Source organism: Sarcophilus harrisii, chromosome 2, assembly GCF_902635505.1.
Source record: "Sarcophilus harrisii chromosome 2, mSarHar1.11, whole genome shotgun sequence".
NCBI classification, from domain to species: domain Eukaryota; kingdom Metazoa; phylum Chordata; class Mammalia; order Dasyuromorphia; family Dasyuridae; genus Sarcophilus; species Sarcophilus harrisii.
In genome coordinates this window covers 381,426,265-381,445,941 of record NC_045427.1, presented here as the reverse complement: position 1 = coordinate 381,445,941, position 19,677 = coordinate 381,426,265, and the positions used below count along the sequence as shown (strand labels likewise).

At 35.8% G+C, this 19,677-nt stretch overlaps 1 protein-coding gene across 5 annotated transcripts in view; it reads left to right on the top strand.

The window, feature by feature from the left end:
• The first annotated feature begins 2,545 nt into the window (after positions 1–2,545).
• Positions 2,546–19,677, top strand: part of CSNK1A1 (casein kinase 1 alpha 1) — a 54,334-nt gene continuing 37,202 nt past the window's right edge. For all 5 annotated transcript variants that reach the window (XM_031953500.1, XM_031953497.1, XM_031953501.1 and 2 more), the window contains exons 1-2: positions 2,546–3,216; positions 3,977–4,083. In XM_031953500.1, coding sequence (XP_031809360.1) covers positions 3,094–3,216; positions 3,977–4,083 — 230 coding nt within the window. In that variant the 5' untranslated portion in view covers positions 2,546–3,093. The remainder of the gene's footprint in view (positions 3,217–3,976; positions 4,084–19,677) is intronic.

Here is a 19,677-nt window from a genome sequence, read left to right as displayed (position 1 = left end):
ACCTTTCAATGTTCAAGAAATTAGAGACTTTTAAGATGAAAGTGAAGAATATAGCTTTGGGAAATTGTATTTCCTAAGGAAGGGATCATTATCAATAGGTTGGCATCAAATTTCCATTCTATTCTATAAACTGTAATATCTTGCATTTATGTAACATTTTATAGTTTACTCAACAAAGCACATTTTTCATAATAGCCTTATTGGAGGTAGTCATACTACTTATTTTAAAGATGAAAAACCTGAAGTTAATTTTTTCATTTTGTTGTTGGAGATTTGAACGGAGTTTTTTTTTTTTTTAATCCCTTCTTGGTTAAGTACCATAGAGCTGAGTTGGTATTTTACTAGATTATTAAATACAAAAAATATCTTTGAAGTATAACAGGTATCAAAATGTTTATTGGCTTTTTATCCTTATGTCTTTGATTATATTGCTTCAGACCTACTTTGGAGGAAATGTGAAAATACACTTAGAAATGACTAAATTCAAATCCTAGTTCTGTCATTCTTCAGATCCTCTCATAGCTAATATTTCATAGCACTTTGCTGTGTAAAGCACTTTATATGTATTAACTTCTGTGAGGTAGATGCTATTATCCCTTTTTATAAATTAGGAAACAGGTCACTAAGCTAACTCAGTGTGTGAGCCAGTATTAAACTTGGGTTTCCTTAAGTTCAAAGGTCAGACAGTTCCAATGATCTTATGATGTAGAGAGCCATCTACACTCAAGAGAAAGGATTGTAAGAACTGTGTGAATTACACCATAGCATTTTCACTTTTAATGTTTGCTTGCATTTTGTTTTCTCATTTTTTCCCTTTCTGATATGATTTTTTTTGTGCAGCACGATAATTGTATAAATATGTATACATAATTGGTTTAACATATTTGTTAACATATTTAACATACATTGGATTACTTGCCATTTGGAGGAGGGTGTTGGGGAGAAAGGAGGGGACATTTGGAACACAAGATTTTGCAAGGGTCAAAGTTGAAAAATTATCCATTCGTGTTTTGAAAATAAAAAGCTTTAATAAAAAAAAAAAAATTTCAAAGGCCAGAACTCTGCCACTGAACCACTGTATGAGCTGAGGAAAAGTCTGTGACACTTGTTTCTTCAGTTGTAAAAAGGGACTATCTACCTCACGTTTGTAGTGGGGAAATTGCTTTGTAAAATCCAGAGTCATGTAAACGTGAGTTTTATATAAAGTCATGCTTCTTTTCAGTTCTCTGAATTTTCGGTCAGGCTTCAAAATCATCTTTTGCTACCTTCCATCACTTGACCTATCACTTATGCTTTGTATCCTTAAGTGGTACAGCGTCCATAGCGGAATCATTTATTTTCTGAAGTGTTTAAATTTCAAAAATTTTAAATTTCTTTTGCTATTATGGGCAAGTAGAAAGATTTTTATCTTTATCTTACTCTCATAAACAAGAATTCCGTCAGGCTGTAACTTGACTAGATGAGGCCACAAACACTGCAGAAAAGTCATTTTGCATAGCAAATACAGCATTGACGTGGGAACAATGAACACGGCTAGGTTGTGAAGCCCAGAGCCAGGCAATGATCAAAGGGATAACCTTTGTAGAGCGCTTACAAAGCACTGTGCAAGGCGAGGCACCGTCAGCGTTGTTAGGCGGGAGGCAAAACCTGGGGAGGAACAAAGGAGGATAAAAAAGCTCAGCGAGAGGCTCAGGCCGGGGTTTGTGACCCTCGAGGTGGTTCCCTGGGAAGATCCACCTTGTCCAAGTTTCATCAGGGAGCTTCTTTTCCAAACGAGAGTGAGATCCGCGAAGAGGCCGCGCGGCTCCAAGCAGCCGTCACCGACTCGCTGCTCAACCTTCAAAAGGCCAATTCCTCTCCGGGGGCCTCAATTTCCCCATTTGGAAAATGAGAGAGGTGGGGTTCCCTGACGTAGGCCAAGGCCCTTTACAGCTCGCAAGACCGACTCTATGATTCACCTGCCCTATCTGGAAAGGAATCGCCGCCTCCTCGCGGCTCCCCACCTAGATAGGCAGCCCGGCCGGCAGTTTTCTCCCTACCTCCGCCCAGAGTCGGCGTCGTTTTACCCCGGGGTGGGGCGGGGCGGGGCGGAGGCCGCAGACCGAGAGCTCCCAACGGCCGGGCCGGGCCGGGCCGGGCCGGGCCGGGGGGTCCGCGCCAGCCGCACGCCGCCGCGTGGGCCTGCTACCCATCGCTACTAAAGAAGCCTGAGTGGGTCATGCCCACACCTCGGGGGCTGAGCCCACAAAAAGTAGACTGTCGAGAAAGGGAAGGAGGGAGGCCGGCTGGGGCCCGTCGATGACTAACGCCACAAACCCTCCCAGGCGGCGGCAGCCGCGGCACCGACTACGACGCCCTAGGCCTGGGGCAAACGCCCAAGTACTCGCCGTGGAGGCAGCGCGCACGCGCCCTCGGCTTTCTTCGGCCCCTCCCCCCGCTTCGTCCCGAGTCACGCCCATGCGCAAACCCTCTGGCGACGGGCTGACGCTACCAGCGTGAGACGAGGCTCACACCAATCTAGTTCCTTCCTCTCGTCACCCACGGTGTCTCGCGCCCGGCTATTCCCTTCCCAGGGTCCTTTGCGCCGTGAAGAAGCGGCTTCTGTGGGCTGGGGGCATTTTGTGTCGGCTGTAGCCAAAGGAACAAGATGGCGGCGTCGGCCGAGTGACCGTGGTCCTAGCGGGCGGGACCCGGCGGCGGCGCTAGCAGCAGGTGGGCTACGCCCACTTACTGCGCCTTTTTTGCTTCGGGAGGTTGCCCTGCACCCGCAGGGACCTTCTAACGGGGGTGGGGGACGCCCGGGAAAAGCTGCCCGGCCTGGAACCACTACCCTCCCCGGAGCCTGAGGAGGGTGAAGCCGGAACTCGGCGCGTCGGCGACGGCAGCTCTAAGGCTCCCCCGGGACGCCTTAGCGTCGTCTTAACTTGGGGAAAGAGCCTCTTTTTGAAATTTGTATTTTTGGGGGAAAATTAAGTGCCACCATCTCCGGTGTCTAAAAGGTCGCGCCTGGTGGGTGAGACCCGCCCGGTCCCGTCCCTTTCCCCCTTGGCCCCGGGACCCCTAGGTCCCCGTATCCCCCCTCCTGTTGCCAGGATGGCGAGCAGCAGCGGCTCCAAGGCCGAATTCATTGTCGGAGGGAAATATAAACTGGTGCGGAAGATCGGGTCCGGTTCCTTTGGGGACATCTATCTGGCCATCAACATCACCAACGGAGAGGTAATCACTCGAGGGGAGCGCGGGGAGGGGGGCGGTCGCTCTAGGCCAGGGGCGGGGGTGGTGGCGGAGGGGGCAACGACCCTTCTCTGGAGAACAATCCCTGCCCTTCTTTCCCGGCTACGTGGGTACCTCGTCGTCGCCCCATGGGAGGAGGCCCGGCCCGGCCCGGCCTAAGTTTTCGTTTTGCCCTGTGGACCTTTCCACTAAAGGGTAAAAAAAAAATCCCAGTGAGCTTCGTGTTGGGATAGGGGGAGACAGCTACGATGTTGCCAAGCCTTTTAAAATCTCTTTTAAAAAAATACGTTGCTCTCTCCCTGCCTCCCCCCCCCCCCCCCCCCCCCCCCCCCCCCGTTAAATATTGATATATAACCAAGGATTTTTTTGGCATCGAGATTTATTTTCTTGAAACCTCCCTTTCCCTTTTCCAGACTTAATTCGGATAGCTTCCGATCCCCCTCCCCCTATTAAATTATTTTGCATAGGCTTCACTGCGTATGATCGAAAACATTGAACATATTTGCATTGTTATTATCCCTATAATTATGAATCGGGACGATTTTGTCATCGGCCTGAAGAGGCTCTATTGAGGCCAATTGCCTCGTTTTTATGAATTCAAGAAAAGATTTTTCTTCCCTCAAATCCCCAGCGTCCCTCGGTTGTTCGAATTGGAAGTTGACTTGTTGTCCCTCAGTACCCCTAACTGCCCCCTCCCCAACTTGGGTATTAGGGGTGTTGATGCCATCCCCTCTCTCCCCCACAGGAAGTGGCAGTGAAGCTAGAATCTCAGAAGGCCAGGCATCCCCAGTTGCTGTACGAGAGCAAACTCTATAAGATTCTTCAAGGTGGGGTTGGCATTCCCCACATACGGTAAGAACCCAGAAGCAGATGAGCCGTTGAAGGCAGAAGTAATGGGGAGAGTGGGCAGCTAGGCATCTAACGGGAATACCCGAATCGGACTTCTCTCAGCGTGTCTATGTTCGGGAACATCTGAGTCATAACCTTTTAAGTGTTTCTGTGCTGGCGCATTCAGGTTATGATATGGGTAGCCGTTTGCTTTGATTCCCAATTAAACTCTCGAGTAAACCACGCTTTGTGTGTGAATTTATGGCTCAATTTTATTCCTGATTCTCTTTTGGCTTTCAGCATGCTTACTGAGGCATTTCTTTGTGCTTTTAATTTTACAGGAACTATTGCTTTCATTCCTGTGGGGAGAAATTGATTATTGGTTTTTTTGTGTGTTATGTCTGATTTTTTTATAACTTTTACTTTAACCTGTGCAGTGAATTGGAAGGTTCCGGGACTTGGCTTATCCGTTTAGGATTGCTATTGGATCTAGATTGGGAAATGGCTGCTCTTTTGTTGTGTTTTTGTTCCAACATGTCTTCCTCCTCCGCTTAGAAAATGGCGGATCTACGTGACTCAATCCCATTTTCCTGCCCTTTTCTCTTACTCTGTTAAGAAGTCTTTCTTCCTTGGGTCTAATTCATTTCCTTAGAGCGAATTGTACCTGTGAAAGGTGGAGAATAGAACTTCGGGGGTCTAGGAGCAGCATAATGATTACTCTTGTAGTTTCTGAACTAGATGCAATATGAAATTGTCAGATTGAACCATGGTTGCTATTTCCACTTTTAATAATTTTCATTCATCAATTCACTGTAAATGTCCTTTAAGCTTTTCTCCTTGGTGCAAATTGGACATCTGAGCTTAGTTCATTTTCCTGAAGAGAAAAACTTGATCACTATTCCACATCTTGATAAATTAACCTGTTGAATTATTTTTTTTGTAAAAGTGCATGTCGGAGGAAAAAAAGTAGGCCGACTTCAAGTAGGAATGCTTGTTAAAAATCTGATTTTTTTTTTTTTTCCCATCTGTCTGTTAAACTTAATGGATTTTGCAAAGTTTGGATTTGGGGTTTATCAGAAGATCCTTTTGACCATAGTCCAACTAATGAAATGACAACTATACCTTATCACATACAGGTTTTGTTCTGGGTTGGGTTTTTTTTAATGTGAAATTTGCAGAGTTCAGGTAGTTAATGATCAGTAAGTAATAAACAGCCTGTCTTTACTTAAGGATCAGATTTTTACATACACATATAAAAATGTAAGTTCTTTAGTTGTATATACCAGAAAATTCAGTAGCCACTTTGGTTAATCGTCAGTTGTTTTTGTTGGAAAATAAAATAAAATGGGTTTTAGTAATTGGAAAATAATCACCAAGTTTTTTTTTTTTATGAAAAGCATTTATTATGAAAAGCAATTTTTATATTGCCTGTAGAAGAGAAATGAGAGAAGGTGGAGTAGAAAGAACACTAAATCTTGATTCTATTACTTGCTTCCTTAACATTTTTGACCTTGTGTTTTTCCTCACCCACGAAATGTGAAGGAACTGGGCTAATTGAATTCATAGGTTCCTTGTAGTTTTAAATATGTATATGATCCTAAAACATGGCAAAGAGGTAGAATGCTGGGCTTGGAGTCAGGAAGACCTGAGTTCAAGATTGTGCTGGCAAACCATTACTCTAGTATTTGCCAAGAAAATCCCAAATGGAATTTACAAAGAATTGGATACAACTGAACAACAAAAAATTGAATTACATATCCTTTTTCCTCTCTGATTATGTTGTCCAAAAAGTGAAATTTCATAGTGCAGAATGACTTAAATTGATTTGCTATTTTTTTCTTTAAGAAGAAAATGTAGTGAAAAGATTTTTCAGGTTTCTTTTATAACAATCCCAATTTATTTTCTTAAAAAACAAAAGTCTTTGCTTTTTTAAAAATTTATTTTTAATACATATTACTTTATATGAATCATTGGGAACAAAAGAGAAAAACATGGGAGAAATTAAAAAAAAAGTGAACATAGAATGTGTTGATTTGCATTCAGTTTCCTAGGAAAATTATTTTTTTCTTAATAGAATATTCTAAAGTTTGAATAAAGTAGTTTTTAATTGGTCATGTTTGAGAGTCATTAGAATTCTCATCCAAAATATAATGGAGAATTTCCACATTGGGCACAAAATGGAAAATGTTTGTATTTTGCTTAATTTTTCAGTTGATTTAAAACTTCCTTCTAACTATCTATTCTCTAACTCTCTCCTGAAACCCTAAAACATCAAAATTGTCTCTTCCATGTCCTTGTTCCCTTCAATGATAAAGAAATTGCAACACATCTTTGCAACTATTGTTCAAGTTCTCTGGGGGAAGCCTCAGTATTATAAGGGTCTTCTTTTCTCTTGAAGTTGACAGGATATTGTTGGATATTGGGCAAGCACTGGACCTGGAATTACTTTACTTTTCTCAAATGATGAAAATCTTGAAATTTATTTTATTTTCCTAAATTGATGGCTTATTTTATGATTTAATAATCATAGGTTAAAATAGATTTTGAGGTGATAATAAAAGTTCCTTTATTTTACTGAAGTTAGTGGTAATTAATATAGTTGTTACTTGCCTAAGGAGATGTGGATGCAAATTCACGCCTTCAAATTGATAAAATGCTTTGCTCTTCTCCAATACTCAAGCTGCTTCAATTGAATTTTTGGTGTCAGTATTAAAAAACAAAACAAAACAAAACATTTAAGTGGTCTGCTAGTGATATATAGGATTTGAGCACCTTGTGGATCTTGCCCTCTAATTTCTGTTAAGACTTGAGGTACTAAATAGTTGAGTGAAGTGGAGTCATGGCAGTTAAGTTGCGTGAGGTTGAGGGGAAATTACTACCTGGCTTCCTAGGTGTTTTGGTTTTTAGGGACTCTTTAGGAGGGAGAAATATTGATGACTCCAGATAGATAGATCGTTCCAAGGCTTCAACAATTGGAACCTTAAAAAAAAAAAAAAAATGTGGCTTTGTAACCACAATTGTAAGGTTAGTGCAGTATTGATGTAATAAAAATATTTTGAGGTTCAAATGGAGGATTTTATAAGAAAGATTAGTCTTAACCTTTGATGTATTATGTTGGGACATGTTTTCCTTTTTATGGTTCTGAGGTTTTTTTTTTTAAATATGTTTATAGGTTTGCACAATTAAACAAGGAAGTAATTTCCAAACTTTTAGAAGATTTAAGTTCACTTTTATTACTGTTTTACACTGCCCCCTTCCTCAAAAAGCACAAAAGTCATGTGTATTTTATTAATGAATTTAACTTCAATAGTTTCTGGCATCCCATAGAGATAATTTGAGATGGCCTTGAATGACCTAAAGTGACCTAAACATGGGTTGTAAGTCACTGACCTACATAACACTTCTCTGTTAGGGTCATTATTGGGTAATTTGAGGGGATTGCTCATAGAATCAAAAGCATATTACTATTTTAGAGAGCAGAAGCAAAATTCTCTCTTGACATTTTGGGGCCATCTCAAGATGCTTGACATTTAGTACTGACTTCATTAATGTTAAGCCTCCAAACTTGGGAGAAGGGAACTAAGAAAAATTCAAAGTTTGTAATTAGGAGAATCTCAATCTTGTTACAGGGAATTAAAATGTTTAATGATGTCTTTGATGGGAATTAAAAGAAGATATCTATGTAGTAACACAATGGAAACAATATTCCCTTTGAGTTTTCTCATTTGTAAAATGGAAATAATGATAGCACCCATCTCCCAGGGTTGTAAGGATAAAATGAGATAATATTTGTAAAGTGCATTGGAAACCACAAAACACCACATAAATATTAGGTGTCATCATCATTATTATTACCTGCTATTAATGAATTGAATTTTGGGGATATGACTGAGAAACCATGAATGAAGGAAATACGAAAGTTTCGGGGTTGATTTAAATGTTTGTAAAGCATTTATTACTCTTGGATGAAACCTGATGTGAGGGCTAAAAAAGAATTCATTTAAAAAAATAAGTTTTCTTCTGTACTTGATTTATAAATTTTTTTGTAGAGAATTTTGAAGTCTTTGAAGTACTTTCAGAATTTTGAATAAAAATAGTTCTTTCCTTTGAAAATTTAAATAATTTAAAAATGTGGTATTCTCTGAAAAAAATTTTCAGTAATCTAATAAATAGATAATTCTGTAATCCCCTTTATGCTTTCCTGGATTAAATGACACCCTGTTTGTTAATAGGAGATCACATAGAGAACTAGATGCATTATGGTGAATTTCCACTTGTGCATTAGAATGGAATAATTCAATAGTAAAGGATTTTGGAGCTGAAAAGAAGATAATCTAACCAAATCCTTTATTTTACAGATGTAAAAAAAATTTGTGACTCATAGCGGATTAGTGAGCCAGTGTGACTAGAGAGCCTAGATCACTCTCTTTGAGCCCATTATACCACTAGCTATCAATCGCTATATGAATGACCACAATGGAATAGATATATTTACCTTGGGGTCTAAATTAGAAGGAATTATATGAGTCATTGTAAAGTAAATGGATGGGCATCCTTATACTAAAGGATTTTTTTTTTTTTTTTTTTTTTTGCTGCTTTGTGTGGAGGTGATCCCAAGTTGACAATTGTTGTGCCTTTGGAAAAGGAACTGGTAAACTGGGTGAATTGTGGCTTGATTATGGACTTTATATATGTTTCTCTGAGGATCACTGTAGTTAAGTTTAGAGCAGTTAATTCTCTTCCAATTTTTACTTAAGGCAAACTTAATATTTGCCACAGAAATTCCCAAAGTCCATGTATTAAATTGTATTGTGATTATGATCTATATTGATGGAAGATAGTATGTTGATGACATCCAGTATCCTTCCAGTATAGATTAATTTTACAATGCAATTTATGTATAAATTTTCATTTTCCCCTCAAAAGTTTTAGTATGAATTTGAACATTGAATTTTGGAAAATGATTTTTCTGTTGAATAAGAAATGTTAGAAGGGGAGGCAATCTATTATTCATAGTGGAAAGTGCATTAGATTTTGTTTTAGTGGACCTGGGTTTTAGTTTTGGCTCTGCTACTCAGTGCTTATGTGACTGTATGCAACTACTTTAATCCTCTGTTATCTTCTACTTATCTGTAAAATGAAGGATTGGACTATTAGGTCATTGGTTCTCTTATCTTCCCCCACCTCAAAACCTTTTCAGAGGGTCTTTAATGGGTCAGATGGTCAAAATAGTCAAATGTAATTTGTTTATTAAAATAGCCTCCTTCCTAATTTCATATCCTTGGTTTCCTCCTCTTATAAACAATATTTTCTTTTTCCAAATACATGTAAAAAGAATTTTCAACATTTAAAATAAATTAAAATATCTTTTAATTTTTAAAATACATGTAAAGATAGTTTTCAACATTGACTCCTTTCCCTCCACCTTCCTTCCCTAGACAGCAAATAACCCAATATATGTTAAACATGTACAATTCTTGTATATATATTTCCACATTTATCATACTGTTCAAGAAAAATCAGATCAAAAAGGAAAAAAAAAAAAACAAGAAAAAAACCCCAAGCAAATCACAACAAGGTGAAAATACTATGCTGTGATCCATCCACATTCAGTCCCTATAAACCTCTCTGGATGCAGATGGCTCTCCATCACAAGTCTATTGTAATTGACCAGAATTACTTCATGGTGAAAAGAGCCAAGTTCATCAGGTTGATCATCACATAATCTTGTTGTGTACAATGTTCTCTTGATTTTACTTACTTCACTTGTATTAGTTCTTGTAAGTCTTTGCAGACCTTTCTGAAATCATCCTGCGGATCGTTTCTCATAGAACAATAATATTCCATGACATTCATATACCATAACTTGTTCAGCCATTTCCTGTTGTTGGGCATCCTCTCAGTTCCTAGTTCTTTGCCACTGCAAAAAGAGCTGATACAAACATTTTTGCACATTTGGGTCCTTTTATGATCTTTTTGGGATACAGATCCAGTAGAGACACTGCTGCATCAAAAGGCATGTAATTTGATAGTCCTTTGGGCATAGTTCCAAATTGTTCTCTGTAAAGGTTGGATTAGTTCACAACTCCACCAATAATGTATTAGTGTCCCAGTTTGTATACATCCCCTCTAACATTTATCATTACCTTTTCCTGTCATTTTAACCAATTTGAGAGGTGTGTAGTGGTACCTCAAGAGTTGTCTAATCTGCAATTCTCTAATATTAATATTGATCAACATTTCTTTGTGTTCAGATTTTTTTCTCTCCCTTACCTTTCTCTCTTAGGACAGCAAGTAATCTGTTGGAGGTTAAATATTTGCAATTCTTTTAAACATATTTTATTTTGTCATGTGCAAGGGAATCAAAGGGAACAAAACCACTAGAAAGAAAAAAAACAGACAACAAAAAAGTGAAAATACTATGCTTTGAGCCACATTCAGTCTCCACAGTTCTTTCTGGATGTGAATGTCATTTCCTCCTATCCCAAGTCAATTTCAATTGTCTTGTAATTACATATCCTTGTGAGCCAGTTTCTTGACATTAAGAAAAAAAAATTTAATAATAGCTTTATTTTCAAAATATATGAACAATTAGTCTCCAATATTTACCCCTGCAAAATCCTGTGTTCAAAATCTTTCTCCCTCCTTTTCTCTTCTTTTCCCTCCCCCTTCTAAAGAGCAGGCAATCTAATATAGGCCAAATGTGCAATTCTTCTAAGCGCATTTCCACATTTATCATCTTCATAATACTTTTAAACATGTTACAACAGATTGAATGCAGAAGCAGAATCCAATTGTGTACTACTAAACCAGATGTAAAAGAACTTTGCAATATAGATAGATAAATAGATGCTAATGTAAGTGCTGCTCAGTAAATTTTTTTAGACCTTGGAAAAATTATTTTTCAGTGATTTTCAAAGTATGTTTAATGTGTATCGGTTTATTATAAATGAATTTAATGCATATTTAAAACTATCAATTTTAGTTTTTAATAGGGTAATATTGGTAGGTGTTGAATACATAAGTAAAAAGCTTTTTGGAGTCCTAAATAATTTTTAAGATTGTAAATGGTTCTGAGACCAAAACATTTCAGAATTGTTGGACTGAATCATTCTTAACCCCCCTTTTCAATTCCCAAAGCTGCGGTCCTTTGGGAAAAAATATTATCAAATCAGAAAGATTATGCATCATTGGGCTTAATGGCTAGAAATTTGAATTTGTACAGATTCTAATCACCCCTCATTTTTACTATTCTTTATAATCCTACTTGGTTTCTTTAACTACAATCCTTTTCCTCCCCAAAGCCATACAGCTGCCAAATTGATTTTCCTAATGCACAGGTCCCTCCAATTAAAAATCTTTAGTTCCTTCTTATGTTTTCTAGGCTAAATCTCAAAGACTGCTCGGCCTGACGTTTAATGCTTTTCCATATACTTTTCTAGTCTTATTTGATATTACTTTTCTATCTTTCTAACAACATTCTGTGTTCTATGTCTGGAATTCGCTCAAATGCCTTAGAGAATCCTGAACTCAACCTTCAAAGTACACTTTAGGTGGTATCACCCCCTAAGTCATCTCCAGGCACTTTATTCTATTAAAGTTAACTTTATTTGTATTTTTATATTATATTTTATATTTTTCTCAGTAGAATTTAAGTTCATTTAGGCTAGAGCTTAGGTTCTGTGTTCCCCAGCTTTTTGCGGAGCACTTTGCATATGGTGACTGTTATAGATGTTTGTGTGGGAAAATGGTATTTGCTTTCTGAAGACTATTTAAAGCTTGTACAATTTTCTTTAAATGCTTCAAAACGCAATGCATTTTTGAGTTTTAATAACTACAGACGTGTAAATGCGGCATATACTTTAAAAAATCATTTTGAAAGCTTAAATTATTTAAATTTTTTATAATTATTTAGTTTTGTGAATTTTGAATAAAAATTTTAAATATTTTTTTATTTTAAATTCTAAATTTTCCTTTAAGTCCTGTTTCCCCCCACACACCTAATGAGAAAGCAAAAGCCATATATTATTTATACATAAGAAATTACTAAAAAAAAATTCTGTATTAGCCATACCAGGTTTTTTATAAAGCAAGAAAAATAGAAAACTATACTTCAGTTTACACTTAGAGTTCATCAGTTCTTTTTCTGAGGTGTAGATGGCATTGTTCTTCATGAATCCTTTGCAATTTTCTTGGATCATTGTGTTGATGAGAGAGTAACTGAGCCTCTTTCACAGTTGATCATTATTGTAGTATTCCTGTGTACTATGATCTCTTGGTTCTGCTCACTTTACTCTGCATAGGTTTTTTCATTGTTTTCCTGAAATTATCTCATCATTTCCTATAGGACAATAGTATTTCATCATAACTATATGCCACAACTTGTTCAGCTGTTCCCTGATTGATGGGAATCCCCTCAATTTCTGATTTTTTTTGTCACCACAAAGAGACTGCTTATAAATATTATTGTATATATAAGTTCTTAGGAGTGGTATTGCTAGGAGTGGTATCAAAGGTATGTACTGATTTATAGTTCTCTGGGCACAATTTCTGCTTGTTTTCTAGAATGGTTGGACCGCTCACAACTCCCATCAACAATTCATTAGTGTATATATTTTCTTTCATCCTTTCTAGCATTTGTTACTTCCGGTAGGTATGAGGGGTGCAGTGACTTGAAGAACTAAACTTTAGTATATGGCATTAATTATTTTATGCTAGATTTGATACTAATACTTCTAAAATTTGTTTTAAGTTAAATTTCTCTAATCGTTAGCGATTTAGCCTTTCTTCACATCATTGTAGAGATCTTTGTTGTCTTCTGAAAACTGCCAGTTCAGATTGCTTGACGATTTGTAAATTGGGAAATAGCTCATAATTTTTAAGACTTTGACTTAGTATTTGGGAAAAGAAACTTTATATCATGAAAATTTGCCATAAAATTTTTTGATACTATTTCATTGCCTATTTCATTCATTCATTCATTGTTATCAAAATGTTTTTTAAAGAATTCTGTTCTTCAGAGGGCAGATAGGTGGTGCAGTAGATAGAGTACTAACCCTGAAGTTAGGAGGACTGAGTTTTAAATTTGGTCTCAGACACTTTAACACTTCCTAGCTGTGTGACCCTGGGCAAGTCACTTAACCCCAGTTGCCTCAGCAAAAAAAAAAAATCTGTTCAGTAAATTTTGCCGTCATTTAGTAAATTTTCAGTAAATTTTGTGCGTCTTTTAGCATGACACCATTCTGTTTTTGTTTGTTTTTTTAAGGGATTAGTTTTTTGATGCCTCTTTTACAAAGCTCTTAATTCACTTTTCATAATTTTCTTACATAATTCATTTCTTTTCTCGGTTTTTTTGCTTTTACTTTTAGCTTTTTGTTTTACTTTGCTAGAAATTCTTGTTGGGCATGGGTTCAACTAGTTTTGCTTCTAGCTGTTTTCACATTGGTGTCTTGAGTTTTGTCTTAGTGTTGTTCTCTGTTTTTTATGGTCAAGTTCTTTTTGTTCTTGACTTTAAAATTTGGCACTGTCCAAAGTTTCATACTTTTTTCTACTGCTGTTTTCAGGCTACTTCTGCCCTGTTCCTTTTGGGAGCTTGCGCAAGTTTTTGGTACTTCCCAAAATGGTATGATTGGGGAGTGTGTGTGATCTCACTGCTCTCCTGATCTGTGCTTTGGACTTTATCTAGGGAAAGCACCCCTCCTTCTCTATACCTAAAATTGCTAGAACTCTTCCAGGCTCTGGACCCTGTGACTAGGTCCCCTATTTCCTTGTGACTGACCACAAGCGTTTCTCTTGGGCTGTGAGTTGGACAAAAAACTGAGGATGGTTAAATAGAGTTGCCAGTTACGTGCAGTGAGTTCCTGTAATCTTTTCCACATCATTTTACAGAATCCTTTACCACCTTTGGACAGAGAGCTCCCATGCTGCTGTGGCTTGTTGCATCTGCTTCCAGATCCTGTCCTACTTGCATTGAATGTGCTCCAGTGTCCCAGAACTTTTGCTGACCTCTTTAGTCTGGAAAAAAATCCTGTTTTTGTAGGTTCTGCTGGTTCCAAAATTCAGTTAGAGCTTGTATTTTAAAGTTGTTTGGAGAAGATATGTCTTTCCTTATTTTCTTGGTCAGACTTAATAAATTTTAATTTACTTTTCTTTTTGAAGCTTCTTAGGTGGATCAATAAAGAAGAATCCTTTGTTTTGACCATGTCTGTCATTAGTTTTCTTGTGGGGTTGGGTCAGAATTGTTATATATTATGTCAAAACCTTTGGTTGATCTTAGGCAAGGATTACAAATGCAGTTTTTTCAGTTACTGTGGAATTAACTGATAAAAGCAATAGATAATTCGGTTAGTTAAATTTTAATGAGGAACACATCAGTACTTTTAAAATTTTAAAATATAACCTTTTAATTTAAAAAAAAAAACAATGTTTATCATTTGTAGTTTTGATGTTATTTAAAACTGCACCAAGACTTTTAGGACACCTTGTATTTGCTTGGATGCTGGTGAAGGGCCCTATGAAAGGGCAGTATAATGGAATGGTACAAATGTTTGGAAATCAGAAACAAGCTGCATATGATTGCATTAGAATACTACGATGCTATAAGAAATGATAAGTTGGTTGATTTTACAAAAACAAGGAAAGTGAAATGAGCAGAACCAAGAGAACATTATACATAGTAATAGCAATATATTATTCAACAACTTTGAATGACTAAAGTCATCTTGGAATATTGTAAATACTCAGATCAACTACAGAGGATCTCTGAAGGAAGATGCTATCCAGATCTAGAGAAAGAATGTTAAATACAAGTATGTATAGTATAACTTTACATATATAATACACATATTTGTATAGCTTTCTTAGGGCTGGATAGGAAGGGAGGAAGATAAAAAAGTGCACACCAGAGAACAAAAAAAGTTAGAAGGAAGCCCACATGAAAGTGGGCTGCTTTGAAAATAATATGCAGCATTTATTACATAATTAAAAAAAGTTTTCCAATAATATTGTTTTTTTAAATACATATATAGTTTTCAGAATTCATTTTTCTTTTCTTCCCATACCTCCTCCCTCGTCGAGACAACATATTTCCATATTTGTCATGTTGTGCGAGAAAAATCAGACCAAAAAGTTTTCCCTTTGCCACGAGAAAGAAAATATTACATAATTTAAAAAAAAAGTGTTGAAATGGAAATTCATGATCCTGTTGAATCTTTTTATGCAGTGTTATGTACGTGGAAATTGGCTTTGTTTGGTTATTGTATTTAAATACAAAAAGAATAAGAATAATAAGCTGAAAAAAAAAGTCAGAAAATTCTTTCCCTATCTTTTTTTTTTTTTTTTTTTTAAGGATATCCATGGATAAGATCCATGGTATTTGTACTGGCTATTTTCTAATAGATTATGGGTTATTTACCTGAGAGGAACATACTAAAAAAAATAAAATGACAAAATGTGAAATTTTATCAAAAATAAACATTCATTTAATTTGTAAATAGGATCATAGGATTTGATTCCATTATCCAGTCTAGGAATTTTCTACTATTGTTTAGGGACAATTGGGTAATTTCAGATAAATTGGGGACTACAAGCTTACTCAAGGAATAGTTTTTATGCTATCCATCTCTAGAGGAAAAAAAAGTAAATCTGAATCCATATTAAAAGCATACTTTTTCTTTTTTTTTTTCCTTGTGTTGTTTTTTTGGTCTGTTTTCTTTTGCAACATGTCTAATATGAAATTATGCTTTATTCCACTGTTCATATATAACATATCAAATTACTTTTCAGTGTGGGGGAAGAGAGAAAAACATCAGCAGGGAAAGGAGAATTTGGAGCTCAACATATTTTTTTAAAAATGAAGAATGAATTCTTGAATACTTCCTGAAAGAACCATAAGTTTAAATGTCAGTTAAATTGAAACAGCCAGCATAGAGAACTTGAATGATTGCATTCCAGTATAAATAGAACCTTCCTTATAAATTATTGAAATTTAAAGTACAAATTCATTATTTTGTATATTAATCATAATTGATTAATTATGAAAAGAAAAAGAAAAAATCTTACATTGATAATAGTGAAAAATCATAATGATTAAGAATCTTATGGTGTCATTAATTTTATTCTGTTTAATGTTGCCAGGAAATGCAGTTGGAAGGAAAAGTTAATCAAATAATAGTTAATTTATATGATCTTTGAACACCAATTAAATGTGTAATTCAGATGAATTGTGTGTTAAAAGTGTATAATCAATTTCTGCTTGCTTGGGGGAATAAAAATCTTTGGGATTTAGGATAATTTATCTTAAAATTATTGTATAAATAGAAAGGCCCTAAGATATTTTCTAGCTCTAATGTGTTCCTTAGTTTCTCCCCCTTTATGAATTTAGAAGTTAAGGCCCTGTGAAGATAACAATTTGCAGAAAATTCTATTGGATGTAAATAGAAGAGATTCAAAACTGTTTTTCTCCTTCTTACTCTTTTCTTGAAATCCAAGTCTTCTTACTCTAAGACCTAAGAATAGTTAGTTTAAGCTCTTGGAATTTAGATTTTACAATAACATGTTGCTAATTTTCTATTAATATAATAATAAAGATTTAATGGTGTTGATTGAGTAGGTTTCTTAATATTCCTTAGGATTCATTAATGAAAGTATTTTTGGTCTGAGGTTCTTTATTAGTAGAATTGGGGAATTGAGAGCTTGCTAATAGTCTTGTAGTTTATTTAAAGGTAATTTTGGGGGGGGCGGTATCTGTGGAGAATTTCAGAAATTATGCCTATTTAGACAAGTCAGCAAACTACAGCAAAGGACCAAATGCAGACAATAAAACTTGATTTAAAAATGTAAAAATCACCTTAGCTTACTGGCTATATAAAAAATAGATGGAATATAGTTTTTTTTTTAATTTTCTCATATTGGTCTAATAACTGATATTTCTGAAATTTTAGCTTTTTGTTTGTGAAACAAGTTTTTAAGCTGTAATTTTGTTATAAGCCACTATCAAGTCCATGTTCTTTTTTGCAAATAGAATGTTAGCAAAGATAGACTTAATTGAAAGGAAGTAAACATGGCATTACTCTACATAAAACTTTTTTGGCAGGTTAAAAAGCCTTTGTTTTTGGAGAAAACCATGTGATTCTATACCTTAGAGACTTTTTGGTCCTTTTTGGAAGTAGGCCACGTAAGTTTTAGAAATAGTTGAAAGTTATTTCCTTGTGACATGACTTTGGGTCTTTACATTTTTTTTTTCCTGAGGCAATTGGGATTAAGTGACTTGCCCAGGGTCACACAGCCAGGATGTTGTTTTTTTTTAAATATTGTTTTATTTTCCAAATACATGTAAACATAATTTTCAACATTTATTTTTTATAAAACTTTGTATTCTAGGTTTTTCTCTCTCGTTCCCATATTTCTCCCTCTCCCAAACACATCAATAATCTGATATAGATTAAACATGCAATTCTTTTAAAACATTTTCATGTTTGTCATATTGTGAAAAAAAATCAGATCAACAGGGAAAAAAATACAAGAACATTCATATGCTATAACTTATTCAGCCATTCTCCAACTGATGGGCATCTACTCAATTTGCAATTCCATGCCACTATAAAAAGAGTTGCTACAAACATTTTTGTAACCCTTTTATGATCTTTTTGAGATAGACCCAAGAGTGGGACTGTTGGATTAAAGGGTATGCACAGTTGAATAGCCCTTTGGGCATAGTTCCAAATTGCTCTCCAGAGTGGTCAGCTCATTTCACAACTCCAACAGTGTGTTAGTGTCCTAGTTTTCCCACATCCCCTCCAACATTTATCATCTTTTCCTGTCATTTTAGCCAATCTGACAGGTGAGAAGTGGCATCTCAAAGTTGTCTTAATTTGCATTTCTTCAATCAGTGATTTAGCATTTTTCCTATGATTAGAAATGGCTTTAATTTCTTCATCTGAAAGTTGTCGGTTCACATCCTTTCTTTGGTCATTCTGGAAAGTATCTCCTTGTAATGTTTCCTGCTAGACATTGGGGAAATATGAGCTAAACCTTCTTATATCTACTGCAGTTGGTATCTACTGCAGTGATCACTTCCTAAATAATGAACATAATGTAATTTTTTTTTGGCAATCTCGGAATCTCTGTAGTTTTAGAACATCTATGTGGAGTTTGGGTCTTGACCTCGATCTTTCTGAATCTATTTTAGTTTTTACTGTATTTATATTAATGAGCCACATGTAAGTCTTCTATCTGTTTACATTTTTTAATTCTATACTTAAAATATGAAATAAAATGATACTTTTGAATACATGGTAGAATAGAAAAAGCATTATATATGAAACTCTAGCTCTAATAATGTAACAGCTTGTTTATTTTTCAAGTATGTAAATATTCAGCCTGTACATTTCAAAGCTGTCTTGTCTGTGCTTCTTTTTGGTCTTATATTGTTTCCCCTTATACTCCTATCCCAACCATTAGGGGAAGGGGAGAGAAAAAAGAAAAACAAAGCCTTTGTAACATACATTTAGTTAAGCAAAACAAAATCTCATATTGTCTGAATATGAACATTTACATGTTCATTTGTCTTTGGTGGGGTCTTTGGTAGGATCTTTCAATAAGTTCTAGAATTGTAGTTGTCATTCAATTTGTCAGTTCTCAAGTTTTTTTTTTGTTTGTTTTTTTTTTAATAATGATGTATAAATTTTTGTTGCTGCTACTCGGTGAAAAAATTGATCAATCCCCCTGCTTAACATAGTACCTGGAATGTAGGAGATGTTTAATAAATGTTTGTTGAGTGAGTTTAAGCATGTCTCAACAGATTTCTTTGAGACAACCCCATTTTATCATTTGAATGACCTAATATATCATGACATAATTTATTTAGCCAGTCCCTGTTAGATGGCACTCTCTTAGTTTCCAGTTCTTCAATTATTATAAGGGTTGCTTTCAAGGCATTTCCCTTGGGTTTCTTTGGCCTAGTAGGGACATAGCTAGGTCAAAGAGGCATTTCTGCATGCAGACTGTGTTCCTCAACTGGTAAAAGAGGGAACCAGACTGGTAGCAGTAGGGGGGAAATTTGGGAACATCTCCCTGTTAATAAAAAAAAATTTTTTTGTTAGATTTCACACTTTGGGTCGGTAAGAAATTTCATCATTGACCAACCAGCTTTTTCAGTCCTGTTACAGCCAAGCTTACTTAACTTGCAAATGGTTTAATATTATATTAATGAGGGAGATGTGTTTATTTTTGGGAAAGGATACTTTGGCCTTTTTTGGAGTTTTTTGTCAGGTCCTCTGTTAAATGGCAGTTAGATAAAAAAAAGAATAGAAAATTTGTCTCCTATTATTGTCTAAATAATAGCTTTTACATAGCTTTTGACAAATATTGTTTTATCTCAAAAATTCTGGAATATATGTACTGTTATCTCAAAAATGATGGAAGAATATATTTTAGAGATGAGTAAATTGAGGCAGATTAACCCCAGTCACAGATTTTCTTGATTCTAGCTCCAGCACTTTACCTACATTATGTGCCTTTATCTAGTAGTAGCTATACATACATTCAAAAATTACTAACTAGTCCTTTCTAAGAAATTTTAAAATATGTGGTACACACTCAATATTTTATAAATAGGGC